Source organism: Perognathus longimembris, chromosome 28, assembly GCF_023159225.1.
Source record: "Perognathus longimembris pacificus isolate PPM17 chromosome 28, ASM2315922v1, whole genome shotgun sequence".
Lineage (NCBI taxonomy): Eukaryota > Metazoa > Chordata > Mammalia > Rodentia > Heteromyidae > Perognathus > Perognathus longimembris.
This window is the reverse complement of record NC_063188.1, coordinates 9,982,560-9,999,468: the sequence shown is the minus strand read 5'-3', so window position 1 is coordinate 9,999,468 and position 16,909 is coordinate 9,982,560. Positions and strand designations below refer to the sequence as shown.

Sequence of the window (16,909 nt, the reverse complement as noted above, 5' to 3'; positions counted from 1 at the left end):
ATTCACTTACCAAAGGTTAGTGTCCCTTCCAGTGAGCTATAGAAGGCCTGGACTGAAGCAATGAAAATGAAAGGTATTGCTGTGGTATCACTGCTGCTCAAGACTATACAACAAATATACAGATTGTTTAGCTTCCCGTGTGTACCCGCCTGAAGTCATCAAGACACTGCATACACACCTACCATCTATCATCAGCATCCTCAGGGAGAAACAGAATGGCATCTCCATTTCTAATCAGGAGGTCTTCTGAAACACTCTTTGTACAGTCTGCTAAGGCTTTATATTTACCTGGAGGGTATAAACTTGTTTTTTGTTTTTGTTTTTTGCCAGACCTGGAGTTTGAACTCAAGGCCTTGGTGCTGTCCCTGAGCTTTTATGATCAAGGCTGTACTACTTGAGCCACACATACACTTCCAGTTTGTTTGTTTGTTTTTTGGTGGTTAATTGGAGATGAGAGTCTCACAGACTTGACTGCATGGGATAGCTTCCAATTTGCAATCCTCAGACCTCAGGCCCCTGAGTAGCTAGCATTATGGGCATGGGCCATTGGCACCCAGCTGTAAAGTTGTTTTAAAAAACAAAAAGACAAATTCAGTTGAAAAACCACTTGCTTAACTGCCTACTATCTGTGACATAAAGTATGCACTCTTGCCTTCCCTGGTAAATATGGTTGGTTGCAACTTTGTAAGAACAACAAACTAGAGTGGTATGTGATTGAAAAATGAAAGCAAAACATATGTTTATATAACCTGAAGATCATATTTTTATTTGGAAAAGGAATTACAGCATGAAATGTACAAAAGAACAATAGAGCACAACGAATTTGTTACATGAATTATAAGCACAAATCCAGAGAGGAAAAAAAGAATGAAAATATTAAATTTTAAATACAATTCTTTGTAAACTAACCTCATGAAAATGTTATCTTGGTACATACAAAATGCAATAGCTCTAACAAAATTTACTAATATCTCCAAAATAATTTTTGGACTGTGTATCATCTTGCACAAGTTAGTACAATGGACACAAGCTCTAGATCCAGTTAAAGCATATTAAATCATAATATTGTGCTTTGCTTGACCTTAATCATTTTGCAGCCATTTTAATTTAATTCAGAAGAAGCTGAATAATCCAAGGCACACTGATTGCATTTGGTTACATAGTAGATAGAGAAGAAACTACTTTCAAGTTCAAATGTATTCTGAGATGAGAAGATTTCCAGCACAGTACCTTACACATTGAAAATACAATTTCAAAAAATAAAGAGCAACATAACTGAAACTTTTTTTAAATATCAAAGAAAAAATTATGTGCTGTGCGGTTGTTTGTTTTTGCATGTCCAAAGGAATTAACCTGAAAGCAACATCCACATCATTTGGGCTGAATGTCTTTTGAGCGGTATTTTTTCCAAGTAATCTGAGAAGCAGGCAGGAAAGAGTTACATGCTACTTGACAGAGTAGCTTCGCCAAAATAAGAGAGCCATGCCGAACACTCGTCTCTACAAGAAAAATGGAATCCATTATTTCTCAGGCTGCTTCTCTTGTCAGTTGATTTTTCAGACATGTTCTTGTGATGATACAAGCTGGCCTAAAACTCTCTACATAGCCTGGGCTGGTTTGAAACTCAAGATCCTCAAGCTTCAGCCACTAGAGTACTGGGATTACCAGCATGTGCCACCATACTTGGTCTAGTCCTGTTTTTTACTCGATACAGTGAAGCCAGAACAGTTCATCCCAACTTTCTTGTTGTTGGGAGGGGGATGGAGAACACACTGTAATACCCTTTTATATGTTTTCTTTAGTGGTACAACTCAGAAAATTATTGGGAAAAACAAAAAAAAGTTTTTTCTTCATCCAATCCCCCTGTGAGTGAAGCATTCATTAATCAATTCTTCAGCTTTGTTTTATTTTATGACTCCATAGCTGGACAAAATGCTTACTTAAGGCTTGGTTCTTGATGACCTCTTCACAGATCATCTACCATAGCAAATGTTTAAATACAAACTGGCTTCCTCTGATTGTTTGCTCACATCGGAACAAATTGCTCTAATCCAATTCATCCTCAAATAATAATTAAGGAATGTAAATTTGTATTTATTATTAGTGTAAACCAACAGTCCTCAAAATGTGGAAGGGTCAATTCCAAAGGCTCAAGAAATCTGAAAGATCAAGTTTACATTAAGACATTACTTGCTCTTTTTACTCCCTCCTTTGTTGGGGATTCATCTTAGCCTTAAGGGGGGAAGGGCGATGAGAGTGCTCCCGAGACACCGGCCTTCCCCCAGCCCTGGGGCAGTGTGGAAGTGAGCCACACCTATCTCCTTCTGGGTCCGGAACCAGAAGGGATAGCTTTGAGACCATCCCCCACCTTGCGCCAGCGAGCACGTGTGCTCCTCTTTTTGCGCGGGCTTTGCCCAGAGGGCGATACTATGGGAAGTGACGTTAGCCCATGAGAGATGTCCTTGGGAGCTGCTCTTGGATGGACAAGCTCGCCAGCCTATTGCCAGCTCCTGCTCAATCCTCGTCATCACTACTATATTACTGTGAGCCCCTCCGATTAAATTGGATTGCTCTCCGAAGCGTCTCCGAGATCCGTCTGCGCCTGGCTTCCTTGGTGGGCAAGGAGGGAGGAAAAGGGGATCTCGTTCGGCCACGTGCACTTTAGGCTAACCCGTGTCCCTTTGCTCCACCTTGGCCAACCGCGGGTTGGGCGCCCAGGGGAGAGGGTGAAAAGGGGAGCACTGATAAGGGAGTAAGCTTAGCATCCCCGCACCAGGGGAGGTAAATCTAGCCCGGCACTCCTTCTTATAAATATATGGTGGAACTTTCTAGAAGTTACCTGATATGGGATAACTGATGTTAAAGAGATTTATTTACAAGAGAATTTAAAGGTCATTCTTCTCAATTTTTTGCTTCAAAATCGTCACTTTTAATTAAAATATTATTTGTATAAGTTCACAATGAGCTTAATTTAAAATAAATATTTTTCTGTTTTAATTTATAATAAAGTAAGTATCAATAGACACAATCTACATAAAGAAAAGTTCTTCGGGGCTATCAAGTTATAAGAACATAAAGTGTTCACTCATTTGAAATGTGCTTAAGACAATGAACTACAGACAAATCTTTTACAAGCTCTAAGCCTGTTTCCTCTTCTGTAAATTAGAAGTAATAAAGCTAGCCATTCTCATACTAATACTGATCATATCACTTAAGAAATCACTTGATAAAATTAAGAGATCACTTGATAAAACAGAAGCTACCATACAGATATGAATATGGTCATCGTATTAGAAGGAAACATGACTCTTTAAAACCCTGTCCACTCTGTGCAGCTTTGTCATTATCCATGTCATTATTTTTACCACCAGCATTGAGTATTCCAAAATAATTTGATTCTTCTGAAGGGCACAAGGAGCAGTCCACGACAAAGCACCACATCTACCCTCTCAGTTAATGTCTTCGTATTCATAGGGATTGGCCCTAAGCAGTCCTAATTCCCCTCTACTTGTTGGGGATTCACACTGCCCTTCCCCCAGCCCTGGGGCAGTGTGGGAGGGAGCCCTTCTCACCTTCCGGCCTCAACTGGAAGAGAAGCAAGCGGTCCCCGCCTCTTGGCTCGGCCATGTGTCTAATGGCGGAGGCCTGGCCCTTGGGGGATTGTGATCTCCGCCCACAGAGGAAGTTTCATGACATCACCTGATGGGTAGCCCAGCTAAGCCAATCAGCTAGTCACCCCAAGTCCCTCTCCTTCCGCCTTTGTCACCGTAATAAATTCTTATGCCCTCCTTCTGGAAGGGTGAGACTCATGAACCATCCAATTGTCTCCCCGATGCCTCTCTCCGCTGCTGTTCCTGACACGTGAGGGGACCGGGGAGGGGGGTCTCGGCAACCTTCTCCTCAGCTCAGCGCAGTCTATAAGAACACGCTTTGTTCCTTCCGCGGGCAAGAGGGATAAAGCTGAGTGTTCTTTCATAGTTTGGGATTCAGGCATCCCCCTGGGAGATAAGGGGAGGGGGGTCCAGAGCCCCCAACATCTACTAACTCAGAAAGATCCTAAAATCTTGCAAACTATTTTCTATGAAACACTTTTCACCTACGTTAACATCCTGCAATTTCACAGGGTGCACTGTTGCTCTAATGTGCTGAGACTTGAGGTTCACTAGCAACTTTTTGAGACCCTGCAAAAGTATATTTCCCAGATGTAGTTAAATAGGTTTCTAACATGTAATCTTTACTTCCTAATTTTTCTGATATGGAGTCCAAACTGTTTCTAAAATATATTTGTAATTCTTTTATTCTCTAAGTCTATCTTATATTAATGAAAAACATCACTGGATAAAATTCCACAAACATACATGCACAAACACAAAAGTGTGTAGAAATGTGGAAAATCTGAGTAAGATCTGTGGATTGTACTACGATCATTTTCCAGGTTGTGATATACTGTACTTCTACAGGTTGTTACCACTGCAGAAAAATGTGTCAAGGTTACAGAAGATCTCTCTGTACTATTTTTGTTATCTTCTTGTAACTTTACAATTATTTCAAACTAAACACGGAAATAACATTGACCAGCATGCATTGTAACCATAAATTAATATGTTAAATTGAGAGTTCTTTGTACAACTACTGAACAATAATAAGAAAAATAATGAAAGAAAAACATAAAAGTGATCACTTTCTAGATATCTGCAAATGTTGATTAATCATATCAACTTCAGAAATGCTCCATAGACACTTGAATTGAATTCTAATTAAATAACTACTTACCAAAAGTTTCTAATAAGATATGCTTCAAAACTTTTGGCTATACCTAATGATCTTAAGGATGTTAACAAAAAATTATTCTTATGTGCTCATCACCCCAATTGCTATAAAAATGTTATTTCATGATGTCATTACTATCCCTTAGGGATCTACATTTCTCATTGTCTCAAATACAGCACAAACAGTTGTTTGCCTATTCCTAGCACTCTTTAGATATTTCTACAGATGGTGATGGTTCAGTCCAAACAAATCTGAAAAACAGTGAGTGCAGCAGTTACTTAAAGGTGCTGATTCACCACCAGGAGAGAAAACTCACAGCCATACTCAAAAGGCCAAAGACCAGTGGGCTGACATTAGTAACAGGCTTTGTATAATAAAGTCATCAACCAGGTTGTGCTATTTTAGAAGTTGACATTTCAGAGAGGTATTGGACTATCATATACTTCCTTTCATTTTTAGAATGGTTGCACATTGCAGTTGGTGGGAGAGTTTTATTATGTTCTTAGATAAAATAAATCAATTCTTCTAAATGTTTCCGGTAATGTTTTTATTGGTTCTAGTTTAGTGTTTTGCATTGAATTGATTATCGTGGTCCTTAAGCAACCTTACGCTAGAAGAGTTTTCCTTTAGTTGACAAGGAGGAAGTAATGCTGACCCTTTTCAGTGTTCAGGTATCCATTTAAAGGTCAATTCCTTCAGATCATTATGTTGCAGACCCTAGAGCACTAAGGAGAGAGCCTGATATGCATACCGTCATTTCACAGGTAAGGAAGTCATACCAGAGAAGACTGGCATGACTTTTCTTTGGTCATGTGAATCATTTTGTATGATTATGATAAAGTTCTGTTGTCAGTTGTCAAGGTGAAATCCTGTTGGTTACTTCTACAGTGCCTCGTGCCATCAGACTGAAACACCTCGTGTAATTTACAGAGGTTTGAATTCGGGGCCTCATACTTGTTAAAAAAAATGTTTGCTACTGCTTGGGCCAGGCTGAATTTAATTGGTTAAGGTGAATTCTCCTTCTGTCTTCCAAGCTTCATGAGGGTCATGGCTGAGTCTACCTTAGATTTGATGTCCAATACTGCACAATTCTGGCATGTATTATTAAGTTGATATTTTCTAGACTAAATGCATTAGTTAAAATGACTTCAAATATAATTCCCATGAATAAATTTTCTAGCTCAAGTCATGAAACCAAAACTAGGTGATAAGTGCATTCCTTAAAGCCAGTGTATGTGTGCTATTCATTAGTACATCCTCTATGCAAGGGCTGTCAAAGTTGCAGATGGATCAGAATCATCTAGAAAGCTAGGTAAAACTCAAGGTGACTGGACTGCACACCCAGAGTTTCTGATTCAGAAGATCTACAGTAGAGAAAAACCAAAGAATCTGCCTTCCATAAACACTCTCAGGTGCTGCTAATGCTACTGGTCCAGGAATCATACTTAAATTACAACTGCTCTGTAGTGCCCATCAGAATTGTTTTGTTTGTGCAAGACAAGAAAACCTTATAAAATAAGTTTGCTTTAATTTCTTTATATGAAAACAACACCTTGATTGATTTTCCAAATTAGCAATGAATGGTAGATCAAAATTTGCACAGCCTTGAATCTCATCATGGAATGACCATAATACATACCTGCATTTGCTTCCACCTAAACTGACACACTGCCTCACTGACCTTCTCCAAAGCATTGCTATGTTCCAATTCACTTTTCTGGACTCTTTTAGAATATAATTATTGCTTTCTGAAATAGTAATGTATAAAAATAAGTGATATTTTACAGTTGGTCACCACTGGCTCATGCCTATAATCCTCCCTACTCAGAGGCTGAGATCTGAGGATCACACGGTTCAAAGGCAGCCTGGGCAGAAAAGTCAATGAGACTTTGATCTCCAACTAACCACCAAAAAGCCAGAAGTAAAGTTATGGCTCAAGTGGTAGAGCACTAGTCTTGAGCACAAAAGCTCAGAGACAGCAACCAGGTTCTCTAAGTTCAAGCCCCAAAACTGCTCTGAAGAGAAAGTGGTAAGTGTAGTCCAGGGACAGTACCCAGGCCCTGAAATAAAGCCACAGGACCTACACTCAAAAAAAAAAAAAACTATCTTGAACCCAAGAAGATAAAAGACTTGTTTTCCCTCCCTTCTCCAAATCAGAAAAACGTAGATATAATACCCAGGGTACCAAAATCAAGAAACTGGTTAGACAAAGGGCAAAAGGTGAACAAGTGCAACAGCTATACTCACAAGACAATATATTGCAAATGAACTGAACAACTTAGAGGGCAGGGGGATGGAAAGTGGAAGAAAAATGAGGGAAGGTGAAACAAGTTTGATAAGAAATGTACTTACTACCTTGCATATGTAACTGTAACCCCTCTGTACATTATCTCGACAATAAAATTAAATTTAATACATTAATTAATTAAGGGGAAAAAACTTTCTGAAGGTGGCCACTCGTGGCTCACATCTGTAATCCTAACTATGGAGGAGGCTGAGATCTGAAGATTGCAGTTTGAAGCCAGCCCAGGCGGGAAAGTCTGCAAAACTCTTCTCTACAATGAATCACCAAAAAGTCCCAAGTGGAGCTGTGGTTCAAGTGGTAGAGCACTAGCCTTGAACAGAAAAGTTCAGGGACAGCACCCAGGCTCTGAGTCCAAGACTGGCATACACAGACAAAAAAATGTGAGGAGAAAGCCCTAAGTGTAGCCATATTTATGGATTCTAGTGATAATTCCAATTCTATAAAATTCTAGAACTGACAAAGGGATGTGTTTTGGTGACTTGATGGCCTATTGTTAAAATGGCAGATTGGCTTTTGTCTGGGACATTTGAATTACACTGTTTCGTGTTACCTATGGAAACAAGAAAACTTCAAGTCTGATAGTTCTTGAAGAATTACCACTTACTCATCATTCTGTTGAGGAGTAATATTACACAGCTCCATGACGTGCTGCTTCCGTTTCTCAACTGTGAAAGAAAACAAAGCTTATATATGTGTCATTTAGAAGCCACACTTCCTACTTCCTTGAAGGCAATGTCTTTGTGTCTTGTCTCTGGTTACTCTGTCCCTTTCTCTCCCACCCTCCTCCCACTCTGTCTCTCTCTCTTTCTCATATACACATATACAGAGAGAGACAGACAGACAAACTTTCAGGGTCTTGAAGCAACAAGGAAAGTTACAAACCACGGAATATGAAATTAAACATTTAGAGCTCCTAGTAACTCCCTGTCCCAATCTTGGTGGGCACTGATTATCTGAGTACCTAAACAGAGTCTCCTGGTGGGAAGAACTGGGAACTGAGAGTATATTGCTTCTCAACTGGTTCTCAATAACTAGGGTTCATTTTGTGAATCTCAATCTTCCACTTTTAGTTTCACAAACCCTTGCAATATTATAAATAGAGGGAAGTTAATACCCTATTCACAACAAAAAGTTTCACAGAATATGATTTAAGGAACTGTTACTGTGCTTTCTGTTATAATACTTATTTGAATTTACCTGTTATAAGTTCCTGTTGTTTCAACAAAAGACTTCTTATTTCTTTTAGCCATAACATCTTCACATCTACACTTTTTGCCTAAAGATTAAGAAAGAAGGGAAGGTATATTTTCTGTTATAAAAGAATGATTTTACCATAAATGTAATTACAACAAGCACAATCTACTCTGTACAACACCATATTCACATTCCAGCCATGTAATTCTTAAACTTTTTAAGAAACTAATCATTAGCAAGCAGATTAGATATAGTAGAAATAATACTGTGAAAACTATTCTGAAATGATCCTTAGATAATGTACTAACAATGATTCAAAGAAATGCAAGTGATTTCCTTGGTTTTTCTCTTTGTTCTTTAGGTTTTATGTTTACACTTTCGTATTATATGTTATGTACATACTTTATGTTTATAATTTTGTTTCCCTTTGATAAAGTCAGCTCTATTCTTTTCCAAAGTTAAAATAACTTGCAAAATAAACTTTGTAACTAATAGCATGAAAGCTTCTCTAAATATCCTCCCATTACTTACAAGCTAAGTGTGCTAAATAAGAAGTAGTTTGTTGTAATGCAAGCTTAGAAAAGGTATTTTATAGGTTCTAGTCTGTACAGAATTAAAACAATCAAAAAGCAATGAGAGGGGCTGGGGATATAGCCTAGTGGCAAGAGTGCCTGCCTCGGATACACGAGGCCCTAGGTTCGATTCCCCAGCACCACATATACAGAAAACGGCCAGAAGCAGCGCTGTGGCTCAAGTGGCAGAGTGCTAGCCTTGAGCGGGAAGAAGCCAGGGACAGTGCTCAGGCCCTGAGTCCAAGGCCCAGGACTGGCCAAAAAAAAAAAAAAAAAAAAAAAGCAATGAGAATTGGCAACAGACATCAGCACAAGGATCAGACACAATTCACAAAATTGAGATTTGTTGACAATATCATGGCACATTTTGATTCCTTCCAACACAGTGGACCTTTAGCATATTTGATCAGGGTTTTAAAAGCCATATTCTAGAGCAAATGTAAAGCATCAAATCCTGCCTTGAGTAACCTGACAGGACAGGTAAATATCTGACAAGTTGCCAGCTACAGTTCATTAGTCTCCTAGTGTAGTTGTGAAAACTTCAAAGTCCTAGACATCATGGTCATTCCTCAATTTAAAAAAAAAATGCTATTAGAAAAATATTCACATACATCACAAAGACTGTAGAAATAATATTAACGTGATCCAAGTGATTTAAGTAAGACCTTATGAAATGTGAAATGATTTATCAACTCAGGCTTTTCATCCTAATGTAGACTAAGGTTTCTAGAATAATAATTTTAGAGGAATGAACTATAATAACCAACCTGTACGATATATACTTCATCCCTCCCATCATGCCAGATTTCAAACTTGCGGTTATCACTTTTCACATATTCTGTGATTCCAACTTCATCCATCTAAAAGAAAGAAGTCACAATTGTCATAAATACTTTATTTTGAATAGGAAGTTACATTAACTCTCCTTCATTTACATTATAAATGAAACTGAATTTCTCACTTGGGCAAAATATACATTTTTAGATTCAGTGACTATGAAAGGACAAGTATTATCATAGGCCACAGTAATTAAGGGTAAGTGTTTTCATAGTTCAGAATGCATGCTGAATTCCAGTAATTGACAAAACTGTGGTAAATCTGAACATCAAAAGAGGCAATCAAAGATTGAAGTATGTTACAAACAAACTACATACTATTAAACCAAACTTGCTAGAGAAGTAAAAGTAAAAAAGTGAGAAAAGCCATTTGAAATTAATTTAAATGAATAATTATTTAACTCTAGATTGTTAAAAGTTATAACAATCCAATATACAGGGCTGGGAAAAAGCAAGCAGGTACAGCAGAATCTCATAACCTTCCACCAATCCTTAGCCTCTATGGAAACCAAAAAAATTCTCAGTAAAACTTCTGTACAAACAGTACAAGAAATGTATCCAATGCCTAACGTATGAAACTGTAACCTCTCTGTACATCAGTTTGATAATAAAAATTTGAAAAAAAAAACAAACTTCTGTACACACCTTTTGTTACCAAAACTTCCCTTCTTATGCATTCATCTGTGCTTTGCAGTTTTCTTTCATCTTTTGTTAATATGTTGGCTAATTCCATTCTGAGCAATTTCACTACTTTCTATATAAACATGTTCTCCCCTATTTCTTTTGGGCTCTCCTCTTTTCTTTCAATTCTAACCTAATTATCTCAAAATATCCTATTTTGTTTCACTAATGAGCCCCTCAACTGACCCTCATTGAAACTGATAAGAAATAAGAGTAGTGCTAGTGAAATTCCTATAGCAAGGAAAAAGAATGCAATTATACTTAGAAGTAGAATGAAAATACCTCTAAACCAATGCAAAAGTGATACAAAACAATATGTTGGAAATTTACTGTACAGCTGAGGGGGGTATGTGGGAGGGAGGGAAGGTGAGAGAAAAATGAGGGAAGGGTAATAACAAGAACTATACTCACGACCTTACTATGTAACTGTAACTGTATATCAGCTTGACAATGAAATTAAATTTTAAAAAAAGAAAATGCCTCTGAAATCTACCTTGAATATAGTTGGAAGTTACTTTTAAAATGACTCAAAATATATTTATGTTCCCACGATAACTCCCTTATCTATTTATGTTCAAATATGAAGATGCAAGATGAATAGTATTCATTCCATCTTTTATATATATATTTTTTATTATCAAACTGAATTACAGAGAGGTTACAGTTTCATACATTAGGCATTGGATACATTTCTTGTACTATTTGTTACCTCGTCCCTCATTCCCCCCTCCCCCTCCCCCTTCCCCTTCAAATAATTTTGTTTCATTGCATGGCTTTGACTTACTAGCAGGATAAGTTAGAGAGTAGACAAGCTTTGGAGTCAGAGAGTTGGGCTAGAAACCTTTACCATTTACTAGCTATCTATTTTGCTGTAATTTGCTCTACTTTTCTGAAGCTGTACTTCCTTCTCTATGAAGTATAAAGAACATCTTTTTCGGGGTTGACATAGGGATTAAATACCATGCATTAAACATTCAGATCATATGAGCTTCTCAAAGTACGAATTTTCTTTCTATTCCTGCCTTTGTTTGAATTGCAAATGTTTCATTATCTTTTACTGCTAACATACAACACATCATTATTGGTGAAGTTCATTTTTGAGGTGTCCAAGAAATCTTTTATCATCTGACACTCAGTAAGCACCATGTGAATATTTGCTAAATAAAAAGAACAAATAATAAATGCAGTCAAACAAAAAGGATAACAGACCATTATCAGGAAAGTAGAGAAGAAGCAAAACAACTTTCTTCCTTCAAATATAAAGTATTATTTATTTCCTGTATCTAGTAAGTCACCAGGTTCTTATATCTACCTTCCATTGAAATAGGTCATATATCTGTCTTACACAGTTTCCATGGTAACTATTGTAGTGTTGATTCTTCTAACTGCATCTCCACAAAAGTCCATGCTTCCTTAGATTACTGAACTAGAGCAAAATTTCACTGGCATGCTTATCATTGTGTCAAATTGAAGGCAAAATAGAAAAATCAATATAAGCGAGAAATTCTACATTAGGTAGTAACTAGGTTACTTGAGAGATACAAACCAAGTAAATTAGATTGCACATGCCTACAAAAGGAAAGTGCCTACCAAAGAAAAGGATATAGACAGCAAAAGACCTAAACCTTATATGAAATTATTACAACATTTTGGTTGCCTGTCGATGCTCATTTGAATCATAACTGACCCTTAGAAATCTAGAGACTTGAAAATAGGCTATGGTACTTGTGGAGCAACTGGTTATTTGTGATAAAATTAAGTGGATTTTTTTTAAAAAAAAACAACTTATTATGGATTTAGAAGTAAAACAGGAAAATCAGACAGTGGGAAGATCAAGGGACTTTGCCCTATGAGCATCAAATGCAGGAGATGCCTTCTCACTCTGTCACCTCAATCCTGTCAGGAGACATTGCAAATTCCATCCATTCTCCAACACATTGCTCATGACAACGACAAAAGCGCAAGTTCTAGAGAAGTCACTCAAACGATACTGGATGGGGATTCCAGAGGAATCATTTGTTGTATTTTGTGATTGTTCTATGACAAATGTTACATTGCTTTTACAATTTAAAACTTGAAAGAGTACTCACTAGACATTATGTGGAAAATGATCTATACAGCTTTTGGGAGAGGAGGGTAGGGAAAAACTGGAAGAAAGTGAGGGAAGGGGAGACAATGCCTGGCACTGGGAGCTTCCTGTGACCACGCCCCCTGCCCTGACCCTATGTAGGCCTGGACCAGCTGAGGTGCCATTACACCATGCCATGTGTCTCCGAGTTTGTGTCCTGTCTCCTGTCTGCTGTCTCGTCTCCAATTACCATGGTGTCCCACTTTAACTCTCCATTGGTGTACAATTGGTTTGTTGTTATTGTTTTTGTTCTTTCTTTCCTTTCTGGCCTTCATGGCTTAGTTTCCTAACAGTGATAACGGTATTTGTTGGCTCCTGTTCTTTGAGACAGGAGTCCACCATGCAGTCGCCAGCCTTTAATAAAGACTCCAAGATTCAACCCTCTCAAAATGGGGCTTCTCTGTTTTCTCACCTTACAACAAAAAGAGTGCCTGGGATTGCAGTGAGGTGGGAATGGAGGAGCTCAAACTCTATACTCTCCTCTTATGCCCAACATAAAGGGTGCATTTGATTTTATTTCTATATAAGACTTGTACTAAAACTTGCTTTTTTTTTCCCTATGCAGGTACTGGGGCTTGAACTTAGGGCCTTGCATTATTGCTTGGACCTTTCACTCAAGAATAGGACTCTACCACTTGAGCTACAGCTCCACTTCCAGATGTTTGGGTGGCTAATTGGAAATAAGGGTCTCACAGACATTCTTGCCTGGGCTGGGTTTGACACATGATCCTTAGATTTCAGCCCCCTAAGTAGCTAGGATTACAGGACAGAGCCAAAGTGCCTGATAAAGCTTGCTTTTTTTTTTTTTGCCAGTTCTGGGGCTTGGACTCAGGGCCTGAGCACTGTTCCTGTCTTCTTTTTGCTCAAGGCTAGCACTCTGCCACTTGAGCCACAGCGCCACTTCTGGCCATTTTCTATATATGTGGTGCTGGGAAATCGAACACATGGCTTCATGTATACAAGGCAAGCTCTCTTGCCACTAGGCCATATTCCCAACCCCTGAAGCTTGCTTTTAAACAAGGACATGCGCAGCTAAAGTATAAAACTTACTCATTTAAACTGAAAAATTATGCAAAATAGAATATATATGTATATCTCACACTATATTACATAAATTGTCTTACATTCAAAAAGTGCTTGAAACTATATGATGGGTATCGATCAGCATCTTCTCTAGATTCAACACGTCTTTTGCAAAAAATAATGGCTTTTTCATATAAGAAAAGATGTCGCTGCATTGGTTTGAATCTTGCAAAATCCTTCATCTTCGTAGTACCTTTCCGGTGTCCTATCCAAACACTAAATCCACCCTGGATTATCATCTTGCCCAGTTCGTTTAAGTTTCCCTAGAATAGAAAATCAAAACCCATCAGTAGTATAAAGCAGAGCTACATTCAGATCTGTGACATTAAAAATTGTAGAGTCCTGCTTGACCTACTAAAAGCCTGAAGTGTAATTTGCATTTTTTAAATGCATTCATTACAACTTTTTATGCTATAACATGCCATGAATTACATTATGTAGAAAATTCCTGTAAGGGTGTGGCCTAAAAGAAATGTTTTCCTTCACTTCATATCATCTCCATGTGGGGATATTTCAGCTATGCTAACCCACCTCATCTCTGCCTGATTGCACCTGACTGGTGCTTGACCTGTGTCAGGCCACTAATTGAATTTGAACCTTTTCTTCTATGTCTATGATAGACTAGGGTAAGCAGCAGTTCTGGTACCATGTGTCTGCTTAGCTGACCCAAGAATTCCTTTGAGCTACATCTCCATAGATCTCAACTTGGGAACAGCTGTGAAGATGAAGGGAATGTCATAAATCTTTTGGGCTCCTTTTCTGAAGCCATTTTGCACTTATCTTCACTAATCTGTCTCTTATATATGTTATTTCTCAATTGATTCTAGAATGGTAAGAAAGGGATGCTGACATACTTAGCACTAACAATCCAATAATAATTAAAATTGACTTACAATGTAGCCATTTATTGCAATCTGATGCATGGAATCATTCACTGACTTCAGTAAATCCAGCATGGTGTCAACAGCCTCCTTTAATTGAGCAGATCCTTCACTGTCTTGGCTGCATTTTAATAGCTCCTGAAATTATAAGTCATGAATGAAACTTAATATTCAGAAAATATTAAAAGAATTTAATAAAACTCATAAATTTGGGGAAAACATGCTTTCAAGAAGGAATCCAAACATAAGTGGCATCCATTTGGAGTCATTCCCTTTATATGCTCTCTGAAATATTATTAATATTCTTAATAACTGTCAAAATTGGACAGGCAATAAACAAGATAGTAATTGAACAGTATATGTCAGTGGGCATTCAATGTTTTGGAGCTGAAGAACAACAGCAACCAAGACAGATTAGATTATTGGGAGATGAAGGCAGGAGGAGCTCGAATGGAGTATTTGCCTGCTTGAAGCCTAAGGCTTCACCTTAACGCCACATACACACAAAGCCTAACACATTAGAGATTAGCTATTAAAGCAATTTTGCATGATTTTCTAATTTATATACAGTAATTTGTGTTATTCATGATGCACGCAGCATATAACATTGAGAAAGACACAGTAAAACAAATTATGGTATATGTATAGTTAATACAATGTTTTAGGAATATTTCACATTATACTGGGAGAGTACCATTTGCAATATTTATGAAGAAGGCCATGAATATTGAGATTATATGATCTCAAAACCAGGAAATATTTACTTAGTTCTTCTTAGCCATATGAAAACTTCTTTTGTGAAGCTTTTAGCATAAACCCATGCTATTTGTACGGAGATTTAAATAGCTTAGCTCTCCAGATATTCTCAGACTGACATTCATGCTTACATCATGTGATAGCCACCATAACAGAAAGGAGCACATTGCACAGATTCTGCTGTTAGCTCCAGCTTTCCCTTTCCTGGAGTTTATGTCTATTCTTTCTTACTAAGCAACTTCCTTTTAAATGGTTTTGCCACATTAGACCAAAAAACTAAAACAAAAAGAAGGAAGGAAGGAAGGAAGGAAGGAAGGAAGGAAGGAAGGAAGGAAGGAAGGAAGGAAGGAAGGAAGGGAGGGAGGGAGGGAGGGAGGGAGGGAGGGAGGGAGGGAGGGAGGGAGGGAGGGAGGGAGGGAGGGGGAAGGGAGGGAGGGAGAGAGGGAGGGAGGGAGGGAGGGAGGGAGGGAGGGAGGGAAGTAACAAAACAATAGAAAAAGAAAGGCTTCAGGTAATTACCTTTAAAAGCAGCTGGTATTTAGTGATGCGCTGCACTGGTTTGAGTAAATAGGAATCCAGACCAAGGCGGTGTTTTAATTTTCTTTGACATTCCTGTCATTAAAAGATAATTATCAATCAATTTAAATTAAAACATGTACCTGTGAAAATGCCTGATATTCTTTTATTATACCCAATGCATGGATATTTCTTACATCTAAATGAACATGTATCAGAAACATCACTCTTATTTGAATTTATTTTATCATCTTCAAATAGTTCTACCAAGGGTTTTCAATTCAACATATCAATTAATGAGTAGAATATATATTGGTCTGTCACTCTTTCCATGGTTCCTTCCCATATTTCCCAACCCACCTATCCTCTCAAGTTACTAGTTCCATGTTCAGATATGTACAATAAAACTTGTGTAGTTAGTTGGGAGCAAGGGAGGCCAAGGGGAAAGTATAGATACAAACAAAAAAAAGTGTGAGCAGGGACTGGGAATGTGTCTTAGCGACAGAGTGCTTGACTAGCATGCATGAGGCTGTGGGTTCGATTCCTCAGCACCACATAAACAGAAAAGTGGCGCTGTGGCTCAAGTGGCAGAGTGCTAGCCTTGAGCAAAAAGAAGCCAGGGACAGTGCTCAGGCCCTGACTCCAGGCTCCACGACTGGAAAAAACAAAAAAAAGTGTGAGTAAATACAGTCATAATGTTCGATGTACATATGTGAAAACAAAAATCATTCGTACAGAAACTATAAGATAAAATATAGCTGAGAAATGATCAACAGTATCTCAAGGGTAGAAAGTATTTCAAGAAGTAGAAAACTCTAAATTCAAAGATTGAAACTTTTTCACAAATAACTCTGTGTGGATGTAAAATGCTTAAAAGTGACAAAGCAAGGTCTGACAGTAGATGAGATGGTTCAAAATCTTCAGTCTCCAAAAACATTAACAAAAGATTCAATTCTGCAGGCAAGGCTCAGAGAAGAAATAGGTTGTGCTAAATATAAACCACACTAGACATGAGAATAGATTTTCTTAGGTTATAAGACAAATAGAGCTCTTGTAGAATGGTGCTTATTTCATTCAGTACTTGGATCACTGCCACTATAAACATAAAGGCCATGACATTAGGTCCTGGGAACATTGTAGGGGTCATAATTAGAACATGAAGGGAATGATGAGATGAAATGTACAGA

At 38.0% G+C, this 16,909-nt stretch overlaps 1 protein-coding gene across 1 annotated transcript in view; it reads right to left on the bottom strand.

The window, feature by feature from the left end:
• Positions 1-4,969: 4,969 nt before the first annotated feature.
• Mcf2 (MCF.2 cell line derived transforming sequence) overlaps positions 4,970-16,909 on the bottom strand; it is a 61,467-nt gene continuing 49,527 nt past the window's right edge. The window contains exons 20-26 of the mRNA XM_048336716.1: positions 15,726-15,818; positions 14,463-14,588; positions 13,611-13,832; positions 9,609-9,701; positions 8,273-8,351; positions 7,680-7,740; positions 4,970-5,021 (exon numbers count right to left, since the gene is read on the bottom strand). Of these exons, the coding sequence (XP_048192673.1) occupies positions 4,970-5,021; positions 7,680-7,740; positions 8,273-8,351; positions 9,609-9,701; positions 13,611-13,832; positions 14,463-14,588; positions 15,726-15,818 (726 nt within the window). The remainder of the gene's footprint in view (positions 5,022-7,679; positions 7,741-8,272; positions 8,352-9,608; positions 9,702-13,610; positions 13,833-14,462; positions 14,589-15,725; positions 15,819-16,909) is intronic.